The sequence below is a fragment of the Trachemys scripta genome, chromosome 1 (genome assembly GCF_013100865.1).
Source record: "Trachemys scripta elegans isolate TJP31775 chromosome 1, CAS_Tse_1.0, whole genome shotgun sequence".
Classification (NCBI taxonomy): Eukaryota; Metazoa; Chordata; order Testudines; family Emydidae; genus Trachemys; species Trachemys scripta.
This window is the reverse complement of record NC_048298.1, coordinates 338,698,387-338,710,517: the sequence shown is the minus strand read 5'-3', so window position 1 is coordinate 338,710,517 and position 12,131 is coordinate 338,698,387. Positions and strand designations below refer to the sequence as shown.

The 12,131-nt window shown below is 48.4% G+C and overlaps 1 protein-coding gene across 1 annotated transcript; it reads right to left on the bottom strand.

Moving 5' to 3' along the window:
* Positions 1 to 4,407: 4,407 nt before the first annotated feature.
* Positions 4,408 to 5,343, bottom strand: LOC117872069 (olfactory receptor 51G2-like). Its single transcript, XM_034760081.1, has one exon. It carries the CDS (start codon positions 5,341 to 5,343, stop codon positions 4,408 to 4,410), a length of 936 nt encoding a protein of 311 aa, XP_034615972.1.
* Positions 5,344 to 12,131: the final 6,788 nt, after the last annotated feature.

Here is a 12,131-nt window from a genome sequence, read left to right as displayed (position 1 = left end):
CTTGATGGCTCCCATTGACACAGACAATTGGTTGTAAATAGTTTATTTACCTGCAAACCTTTTTGTGTACATGTTGGCCAGGAAGAATGGAGACTAGGGGTCTTAAAGTGACATGGACCATGTCACATGATACTGGAATCCATCTTAATCCTTGTTCTTTTCCATTAATGAGGCAGGGGTGGGGACAAGGACAGACAAAAGATTCCCACGTTGCACCAGAGCTATAAAAGGGGGTAGAGCAAGACAAAGGAGGCTGCCAATCATGAGAAAACCCCGGTTTACCACCTGAGATGTCTGCTAGATCTAACAAAGACTGTACAAAGATAAAGGATTGGGTCCAGACTAGGAAGGAGGCTGGTCTGTGAAAGAAACTTATTGGAACATCTCTGAGAGTAAGATATTTCCTGTAATCAGTTTCTTAACTGGGGACTACGAGGGCTGGAGAGCCCCATATGCTGAGCAAGTGTCAGGGGATCTAGCCAGTCTCCCCAGTCATAGTCCAGGAGGTCTCTGAGTCTGGTGACTTCTGCCAGGACCAGCCTCTGTCACACCAAGGGGAACTCTGCCACCTGCACATGGAGATGGGGGTTGTGTAGCAGGGGCTCTGAGAGGAGATCCTCCCCCTCAGTGGCCGCCACGGACCTGGTCACCAAGACCAGTTTCCAGGTCCGGAGGAGGTCCTGGTAGAAGACCGGCAGCCCAGAGAGGTCTTGTGGAAGACCACTCGGATGGAGATAAAGGAGCTGCTGGTGATATCAGAGCACTTAGAAGTGGCACAGGAAGGCGTGCGCCAGTATGCTCCACGCTGAGCCACCTGCACCATACAGGAACCTCTGCAGGGCCTGGAGGCGGAAGACGTGGACCTGAGCACGCAGGCACTTCAGGCCCTGTCCTCCCTCCTCCAGGGGCAGGTGGAGGACCCCTGCAGAGACCCAGTGCAGTCCTGGCTAAAAGAACCCCAGAACCAGCTTCTGGATATCAGCCAGGAAACCCAGGGCCAGGACCAGGGTGTTGAGCCAGTGCCAGAGCATGGACAGGACTAGCTGGTTGAGCACCAGTGCCCTCCCCCGCATATCATCTGGTGCATAAACCTGTCAAGCTCTATGTGAAAACTGGTTGAGTTGTTTGCCCCATCTTCCCCCTGTTGGGAGGCTGTTCCAGAACCTTTGTCTTCAGATGGTTAGAAACCTTCATCTCCTTTCCAGCCTGAGTTTACTCCTGGCCAGTTTCTCCCCATTTGTTCTTCTGCCAACATAATACTCCCCTATCTCACCTAACACATTCTCAGATCTCATACATCTTGTTCACAGCTGCATCACATCGTGGCTCACAGTCATCCTGGGACAGACTAATACATCCAGGACTTTCTCCTCCTCTGTCATTTCCAACATACACTTGGCTGTATAAAGAGGGGTGTGGTGACTAGAACTAGGGAGGTGGAGGACCCCTGTGTATGGCATTGGTGAGACCAATGCTGGAATACTGCGTCCAGGTCTGGTGCCTAGATTGAAAAATTGGAGAGGGTGCAGAAAAGAGCCCCACAAATGACTGAAAGGCTGGAGAAAATGCCTGACAGTGATGGACTTCAAGGGCTGAAGCAGTTTAGCTTACCCAAAGGAGACAGAGCTGACTTGATGACAGTGGACAAGCACCTTCACAGGGACAAAATACCAGGTACTAAAGGGCTCTTTAATCAGAAGGGAAAGGTATAACAAGAGTCAATGGCTTGAAACTGAAACCAGACAAACAGAATTTGGAAATGAGGCATACATTTTTAACAGTGAGGGTGACTAACTACCGGAACAAACTCCCAAGGAAGGTGGGAAATTGTCCTGCTATTTCCAAATTAAGACTAGATGCCTTCCTGGAAGATCCGCTTTAGAGGAACACAAGTGATGTGTTAGTCACACGCAAGTCATTGGGCTCAATACAGGGGTAAATGGGTGAAATTCTACAGCCTGTGATATACAGGGGGTCATACTAGATCAGTGATTCCTAAACTTACTTGATCACCCCCCCCCCTTCTTTGTGTGTGTAAGAGTGTACACACACCCCACCACCCAAATACATACACTGATGAACGCAGGCACGGGGATTTATTTGAATCAGTTGGGGTTTTTTTTCTCTTGCACGAATGAGCCAACAATCCATTGTAATGACAACAATAACAAAACTGCGATTGTAGTCCCTGCTTACAGTGAAATGTGCACATGGTGCCTTAGCAAACAGCTTCACATTCAGATGGCACCAACTTTTTATAATGCTGTGCAACCTTAACAGAAATCTGTCAAATGCACTGCACCACCTACAGACAAATGCACAGCACCGTCTGAGGACCAGATCAGTCTGGAGGAATCAGCTGTGCCACTTACTCATTGCTGTGGGTAAAATGTGCACAGAAAGGTTTTTTCCTTACAGCTTCTTACTCCCCCCCCCGAATATATTCGGCACTACTCCAGGGAGGCCTTCCCCCAGTTTGAGAACCTCTAGCCTAGATGATCTAATGGCTCCTTCTGGCCTTAAATTCTATGAGTCTAAGAATTATTTTCTAGAGTGGATCATTCCCACAAAATGGGAAATGACTGCCTAGGTAGGAGTACTGTAGAAAGGGATCTGGGGGTCAGAGTGGACCACAAGCTAAATATGAGTCAACAATGTAACACTGTTACAAAAAACCCAAACATCTTTCTGGGATGTATTAGTAGGAGTGCTATAAGCAAGACACAAGTAATTTTTCTGCTCTATTCCACACTGATTAGACCTCAACTGTAGTATTGTGTCCAGTTCTGGGTGCCACATTTCAGGAAAGATTTGGACAACATTGAAAAAAGCACAGAGAAGAGCAACAAAAATTATTAAAAGTCTAGAAGCCATTACCTATGAGGAAAGATTGAAAGAATTGGGTTTGTTTAGTGTGGAGAAGAGAAGACTCCAATTTCGTAGTGTAGACATACCCTGAGTGGGGACATGATAACAGTTTTCAAGTACCTAAATGGTTGTTACAAGGAGGAGGGAGAAAAATTATTCTCCAGTCCGGGGACTGTGCTGAAACTGGTGGTGTCCCTGTGATATCCCAACACTCCTCCCAGAAATCCACTACCTACCCCTCACTCTCACCCCCCAAGTACCCTCAGATCTGCCACAGACATCAAGGTGTTGGGAGTCATGGGGATTACCAGAAGCCAGCTGTCACAGGTGGCTGTGGTAAGAAGCCTTTTATAGACAAATGTGAGAGATGTTGCTCTGTGGGACCCTGATAGAGCTCTGATCTTAGGGTCTCAGAGTATCTGAGCATCTTCAATGTATGTATCCTGCCGCCACCCCTGTGAGGCAGAGCAAGGCTATTATCCACCTGTGCATAGGTTCAGAGACAGCCAATGGCTTGGCCACGTTCTACAATCACACATGGCAGGGAATCAAACCCATCTCTCTTGAGATTCTGAGCAGTGCCAAGCCCACAGGCCCAGCCTTCCAGCTTCCAGCGGTGACAAGCCCACCTGGATTCACTGCTGCACAAGCAGAGCTCCCCACTGTGCTGTATAGAGTGGGGACGGCAGGTAGCCAGTTACAGTGGTTTGATTCGCTGGCCTGTTCTCCCCCTGCCACAGAAGAGTTTAGAGCAGCCGTGGAGTTGGGCTGATCTACGCCTGATCATAAGGGCTTCCAGGAGCACAGGACACTCTGGCCAAGTCCCTGCTGACAGATGCCACTGCAGAGTGCCCCCTTGGGTCGTGAAGTAGCCCTGCTCTTCCCTTTAAGATCCTTGCAATGACTTACTCTCAGCTTGGGATACTTAAAAGAGGAGCCCCATTTGTGGGGTCACATTAATTCAGTCTTCTCCAAAGCACAGGCTCTCCGACCCGCCAGCCCCATCCTCCTTCTTTACTCAGGAACACCCCAACCGTCCTACTTGCTGGGGTCTCCGTTCAGGCTGGCCAGACCCCCTACTCCCTATTTTCTTCTGAAGCTCCACCCCCTCTCTTGCCACTAAGCCCTGCCCCCTGCACCTTCACTTTCTCTGAAACTCTGCCTTCCAGCCAGGCCAAAGTCAGGCCATGGTAAGAGCTGTCACAGGCACCCAGGCTGCTGTGGGGAGCCCCAGACTCTTCACCTTCCCTAGGTTATATGCCCTGGGTGGGGGTAAAATGTGGAGGGTCTGGGGCTCCTCACAGTGGCTCTGGCTCTCTGGGCAGCTCTTACCAGAGCCTGGCTCTGGCTTCCAGCCTGGAAAGGGGGTAGATTCTTGGGTAAGTGGAGTCGTAGAGGTACGGTTTTGGGGGAAGAGATGGGGCAGAGGGAGGGACCACAGGGGAAAAGGATCCATGATGGAATAGGTAGCCGTGACCGTCACCCGTGTTTGTCGTCTCCCGTGTCACCAGCCTGGGAGAGAGGTGATGAACTGACCCTTCACTTGATGAATGCCCTGATTATCCTCACACGAAGATGTTTGCTTTTCACACTGTACACAATTGGATTTATCATAGGTGGGACCAGCAAGTAGACATAGCCGAGGAGAATCTGAAACAAGTGAGAAGAGTTGTTCCCTAATCTGTGTGTTACAGCCAGGCCGATGTCTGATATGTAGAAGAGCAGGACGGCGCAGAGGTGGGAGACGCAGGTGTTCAGGGCCCTGAGGCACTCCGTGTGGGATGCGATGCTCAGTACTGTTTTGAGGATCATCACATAAGAGAGGAAGATGAGGAACGAGTCCAATCCCACCGTTAAGAGTTTAACACACAAGCCATAGATGCTGTTGACTGTGAAGTCCGAACAAGCTGCCTTCATGACCTCTGAGTACAGACAGTAGGAATGAGAGAGGACATTGGCTCGACAGTATCTGAACTGTTTCAGGAGAAAGGGGAGTGGGAGTATTAGGGCCACCGATCTTAGCACAACCACCAGTCCCATCTTAGCTATTCTCGGAGGTGTTAAGATGGAGGCATATCTCAGTGGGTTACAGATGGCGATGAAGCGGTCAAAGGCCATCAACAAGAGCACGGAGGATTCAATTTTTGAAAGCGAGTGGATGAAGAACAACTGGGCAAAACAGGCATTGAGGCTGACTCCCCTAGATTTAAACAAGTATATGCCCAGTATCGTCGGCATGGTGGATATCGATAAGCCAAGGTCTGTGATGGCCAACATGGAAAGGAAAATGTACATGGGCTCATGGAGGCTTGGATCTGTTTTTATAATGAACAGAATGACTGAATTTCCTACTATCGAAACAACATACACTAAGCAGAAGGGGATAGAGATCCAGAGATAAATGTCTTCCTGCCCAGGTAGCCCAGTGAGAAGGAACACTGCAGAGTTGAATTTGGTGTCATTGACAGCTGACATAATGTATACGGCAGGTCCAAGGAGTTTTTACCTTTCCTTCCTAAAAAGAAAAAATAACAGGAGACTCGATGATATTTAATGAGACATCATTCTGTTCTCAGTGCAAGTCTAGAGATTCCCAGGAGCTCAAGGAAGATCAGCAAAAACATGGTCTTAATTTACACCACCAATAGGAAGATAGGCACTGCCAGACTGGATCAGACCTACAGTCCATCTAGCCCAGTATCCAGTGGCCAGTTCCAGATGCTGCAGAGGAAGGTGGAAGAAGCCCTGCAATAGGCAGCTATGAGATAACCAGCGCCCAGGGAAAATTTCCCCCTGACACTCACTAGTTAGACATATTTTGTGTTGTGAATCAGGAAGGTTTAGAGCCCTTCCAAGACTTATTTTTTTTTTTTGTAACTTGTTACCCATATAAACATCCACTCCATCATTGAATCTGGCTAAGCTCTTGACCCCATTGATATCTTGTGGCTGGGAGTTCCACAGCCTACTTGAGGACTGTGTGATTTTTACAGTGGAGACCTCTACACACACACACACCCTTTCTGGGCCTCCACTTCTGAGTGTGGCCCATTGTACTGTTGACTGAATCCAGATAGTTCAATCATCTTACAGGCTTCTCATCATCCTCACAGGAACTGCATCCTCTCCTCCTACAAGGGTCTGTAGATATCTGGCAAGTTACAAGCTGCCACAGACAGTTAGTTCAGCTGGGTTGGGGAGAGGATGGCATTGCAAATGGGTTAATATGAATACACTAGGTTTGCACTCATATCCAACTGAGTATGCAAGTTACTTGAACTATGCTTGTGTAACAGGTGATGGGCGTAAATTATATACAACCACGATTACACTCCCCTTTCTTGCACCTCAGCTCTACTCTTTGCTGAAACACAGACCAGTGGTTCTGGTCTCTCGGGACTTCTTGGAAAGTCTTAGGTGCTTATGTTCTTGCACGTGTATTGCATAGTGATTGAATGGACAACCCTGAATGTAAGTGTTAGAACTAGCTTCTGCTCAGTTACCAGGAGACAGTATCATGCAATGGTTCACTGAACAAAGAAATAATAGCAGAAACGCATTGCAAACAGTATTTGGAGAACTTCTGATATGCTTTCTAAAGCAAAAGCCATTGAACAGTAAAATTCCCACTACTCCTTCCAGCACAGTTTCCAGCAACTCTTTCTATATACATGCAAGTCATGAAAGTTTAGTTTGTAATATTTGTATTACAATAAAAAGTTTTGGCATAACATTAACACATCTGTACTTTAATAAACACATGTCAAATCATTTTTTCCCCTCTGGTCTTCTTTCAGAGATGATTTCTCAGGTTAGTGGGACTTAAAATGTAGCGTCTGTCATCTGGATTTCTTCAGAACCTGAAAATTTTGCAGCGTCTCAGCCCTCATTCAGTCACTTGTCAGCAAACAAAAGTGTAGTACAGTGGTCTCCAAACTTTTTTGATCGCACACACCTATCAGTAAAAAAATTTTGAGCATGCACCCCCTGCCACGCCGGCTCTACCAAAAAACAAACAACAACAAAAAAGCCGCTCGGACGGAGAAAAAAAAAAACCTCCTCTTGCCGTGCACCCCCAAGGATACTCTTGTGCACCCCACTTTGGAGACCACTGGTCTAGTAACTCCCCTGTCCCTGGGTTAATAGCTGACTGGTTCTCCTCAGGTTCTGTTCTGTCAGTCTGTAGCCTGTATCTGGAGTGGAAACAGGCTTTGGGGTCAGCACGGAAAACGTTCATTCCCTGAGCAATCACTCTCTAGTACATAGTAACTCCAGCACCTGTTATTTAGCCAAAATGAGGGTTTGCAAGAGGTGGATTTCAATTTCAAATACATGAGTAGAAATGGAAATGGAATTTCATTTCCCACAGGAAAGTAGTCTATTGCTTGCTCTCTCTCTCTCTCTCTCTCTCTCTCTCTGACTGTCTATGTCCTGCGTTCTTAAAATACATAGTATCCAGGAGCGACTTTGTGACAGACATGAAGCTGAGGTGTCATAATGAAAGTGTAAGTTAAATTTAATTCTTGGGATGTTTCCTGTAGACTTATATTAATAAATGGAGATATTCTATCTCCTAGAACTGGAAGGGAAAGTCATTGAGTCCAGCCCCCTGCCTTCACTAGCAGGACCAAGAACTGATTTTGCCCCAGATCACTAAGTGGCCTCCTCAAGGATTGAACTCACAACCTGGGGTTTAGCAAGCCAATGCTCAAGCCACTGCATTATCCCTTCCCCCCTAGGTAGTGGGATGTTTATGTTATGTTAGGTGAAACCAGTCTGGTTCTTCTTAGTTTAATAGCAACCATCTGGAAAACAAGCAATAGCTCAAGAAAAGCCATTACTCTGTAACCACCCCAGGGAGGTTGAGAGACAACATGGTGGATACAACTTGGGAAGAGCCTATTTACGGGTTCAAACCACATTACACAGTAAGTGTTGCAAGTCTGTCCAGAGGTGGGGCAGCTGTTGCTGAGAAGCTCTTCAGTCTTCAAGGACAGACACCTCTGAGGAAATCTGAAGGCTCTTGGCCTGTCTGGGTCCCTGTCAGAGTGGGAGGGTTTGGGGTCAGAGATGTGTAAGATTGTTGTTTGAAAATCCTCTTGTTCTCCCATGTTACACTTTATTCCTAATATTCAGATTAAACAGTAAAAAGTCAAGAAGGCTGACTGGTCACTCATCTCACCACTAGTCACAGACTTCCAAAGGAAAGAACCACCAGTGGCGAACCCACTTGGATCTGCTGGGCAAGCACAGTTGATTTGCAATGTGTTGGAACCCAGGGACTAGTCTGAGGGTGGGAGGATGGCGGGATTCCACCCCATGAGAGGGAAGGCTATGAGGCCTGACATCTGGTTCTCAGAGACCAGAGGGGGACAGACATGCCAGTAGCCCTGTAACTCTGAGGAGTATCTATATGGTAGAAGTGCTGGAGCCCTCAGCCAGTCAGGAAATAGAGCATATTTCTATCGTCCCTGTTACCATAGAACAACGCAGCCGCCTTCACAATCGATCCAGAGAATAAAACCTTTGGAAATGCATTTGCTGATTAAATGTCCAGGAGGACATAAGCCTAAGGTGATTTGGGAACTAGCCACTGATATTCCAGGCAGTATCCTCTCCTCTCCCTCAGCCCCTGGCAGGTTCAGGCCCATGGTTCACGGCACCTCTAGAAATGGGATCCTTTGAGAAATCCTGACTTGGGGCATCGGGGTTTTAACACTAGCAGGTATTTGTGCAGCTTAAACAACCCACCGTGGAGCTTGGTCAGATGTAGCGGAGGGGTTCCCAAGCTACCTAGGGTCCTTCAGTCCTGTCACTGAGTTACCCAGACAGCCCAGCTGAGAGCCCTCTGCTGCTGCACAGAACATCTGCAAATGGAAACAGCTCACAGTCTTTCCCCTTCACTTCACATTTTAAAGATAGTGAAGCTTACCACCATACCCAGTTCCTGCTAGACATGGAGCTGCTGACACCAGAGGTCTTCACCCTAAAGGACAAGGAGTCATCGGAGAGGTTGCAGGGCAGCAGGCAGTATCTGTTCAGATAGGGAGGCAACTGTCTTTATGAAGCATGTCTGCACATTCCCTTGGGGGCCACTTGGCCATCAGGGAAGCTCAGCTTCTTGGCTTCATGTGCACCAGCTTTAACCCCCATCACGGCCAATGGCAAACTGCAGGAGGCCAAATCACAGGGGATGTGTGGTGGTGGAAATCAACTGGACTGCAGCACCAGCCCTGCTGCAGGCTCTTTTCCTGGAATCCGGGCTTGCCATCACTGTTTGCTTTATTCAGATTAGTCACATGTCTACCTTGGGGGTGGCCTAGTGGTAACAATGAGGCTGTCACCACTGTAAGGTTGCTGAAAAAAATAATAATAATAATAATAAAATAGGACCAGATTTCTCCCCTGCATTACGAACCCAGGTGCAGGCCAGGGAAGGGAGATTCCACAAGGCTCCTCACAGGGAAATTCCCTCGGATAGTTCCAGGGGGGGAGGTCCCTTCCCTTATCCTTGAGCAATAAACAGAGGGACTCAGGATCCTGGGATCCCAGAAGTGAGGTACAGATCTCAGTGATCCACTGGTACCTAGACCTACCCATCCTTTGTGCCTCCACAACTGCTCTAGGACCCTCTCCAGCTCCCTGCTAGCACAAGCTCATCAGAGATGTGCTACCAGGGTCTGTCACAGTAGCCACTGCCTGCAGGATCTGCTGAAGGGACGTTGTACAGGGTGGAGGGGGCTGCACAGAGATGGGAGGGCTGGTTAGAGTAGCTGATGGGCACAATGCCCCAGCCATAGACTGGGCAGGAAGTTTTCAACTTTCCATGCCCAGAGTGCAGCCATAGACTCTGTCAGTGCCACCTTCATTAACGTTATGAAGACGAAGCAGATGAAAAGCCTCCAGTTTCTCTTGGGGATCCAGGAACCCACTCAGGTCTGAGGAGGCTGTCACTGTAGGCTGGAACATTGCCCCCCTCCCAGCTCTGCCTTACCCATCGGTGGGGCCTGGCATTCCTTCAGGGGACAGGACTTAAAAAAGCCCAGTCCCCCATTGTGACAGGCAACCCCGGCATATCGCCCAGTGCATAAACCTGTCGAGCTCTATCTTCAAACGCTGTTTTCCCCACTTTTTCATTGGGCAGCTGTTCCAGAACCTCCCTACTTTAATGTTCAGAAACCAACTTCTCTTTTCCAGCCTCAGTTTGCTCTTGGCCAGTTTGTCCTCATTTGTTCTTGTGCCAATGCTGTCCTTTAGCTTCAGGAGCTGTGTGAGCCTGGGCCCAGTCACCATAGTGCTCAGCCGTGTCTGTGTTACAGGGCCTAGGTGTGAAGCTGACCTTTGCCCTCAGACAGCTTTCTCCCAGCCAGACCACCAAAGATGAGGCCCCATGGCCATTGAGCCCTAGGTTGGCAGTTAGTCCAATTTAGTATCATTGACTGTGACTGTGCTGAAACTCCTGGCGTCCCTGTGACACTCCAACATTACCCTCAGAAATCCACTACCTAACCCTCACTGTCACCCCTACATCTGCAACAGACACCAAGGGGATGGAGTCTTCCCAGAAGCAGCTGTCACAGGAGGCTGTGATAAGAAGCCTTTTATAGACCAATGTCAGAGGTGTTGCTCTGTGGAACCCTGACACAGCCCTGATCTTAGGGTCTCTAACTGCATTGAATGTACAGTAACTCCTCACTCAACGTTGTAGTTCTGTTCCTGAAAAATGCGACTTTTAAGCAAAACAATGTTAAGCGAATCCAATTTCCCCATAAGAATTAATGTAAATGAGGGGGTTAGGTTCCAGGGAAATTTTTTTCACCTGACAAAAGACTATCTTATATATATATATATATATATTTACACACACGCACAAACACAAAGTATAAGTTTTAAACAAACAATTTAATACTGGTATACAGTGATGATGATTGTGAAGCTTGGTTGAGGTGGAGGAGTCAGAGGGTGGGATATTTCCCTTACTGCTAAATGATGAACTAGCAATTGGCTGAGCCCTCAAGGGTTAACTCTCTCTTTACAGAAGGCAGCAGGAATGGAGGGAGATATGCACAATTCTTTTAAGTACACTGCCTTGTTAATTAGATTAGCTTGCTGAGACTGCAGCTGCTGCAAGCTCCCTCCTCCTGAGCCCTGGTGTGTCCCACCTGCTCTATGGAAGATGGGGAAAGAGGGGTGCAGGAGCAGGGGGGAGGGGGACACTCTGACATTAGCCCCCCTCTTCTTTCCCTCCCCCCCCCACACATTAAGCAGGAGTCTCAGGGAGCAGCTCCAAGGCAGAGGGCAGGAGCAGCACATGGCAATGGGGGGAGGGACACAGCTGAACTGCAGGCAGCTGCTGCACAGGGAACTTAGGGGAGCAGGGAGCTGATGGGGGGCTGCCGGTCCACCCTGGTTCCAAGCCCCCACCAGCTCCAACGGGCTGCTCTTTCTGCAAGCAGTAGACAAAGCCGTTGGCTGCCAAAGGACATTAGAAAGGAGCATTCTGTATATATATATTTAAGAGTAGGTTAGATAAATGTCTATCAGGGATGGTCTAGACAGTATTTGGTCCTGCCATGCGGGCAGGGGACTGGACTCGATGACCTCTCGAGGTCCCTTCCAGTCCTAGAATCTATGAATCTATGAATCTATTACACAACTTTAAACGAGCATGTTCCCTAATTGATCAGCAACGTAACAACGAAACAACGTTAACCGGGATGACTTTAAGTGAAGAGTTACTTTATTTATCTTCTCGCCACCGCTGTGAGGCAGGGCAAGGCTATTATCCACCTGTGCAGAGACATCCAGTGGCTTGGCCACCATCACGCACAACCTGGGAATCAAAACCAAGCTGTCTGGAGTTACCGAGCAGTACAGAACAGGCCCAGCCTTCCAGACACCTGAGCAGAGACAGGCCCAGTTGCATTCTCTGCTGTGTCAGCAGAGCTCCCCCAGTGCTGCACAGAGCCGGATGGCAAGAAGCCAGTTACAAGGGTTTGATTCGCTGGCCTGTTTTCCCCCTGCCTCTGTGGAGTTTACAGCAGTCTGGGGGTTGGGCTGACATCCACCCATTGGTAACGGCTTCCAAGAGTTCAGCCCACTCTGCCCAAATCCGTGTGGATGGGGGCCAACCCAGAGTGCCCCCTAGGGGTCTGAGGTAGCTCTGCAGGCACCCTGCCCTTCCCTCTAAGGTTCTTGCAATGACTTACTCTCAGCCCGGGTGTGACGTTATGAGTATAATATAATATCTCATTGAAAGGTGA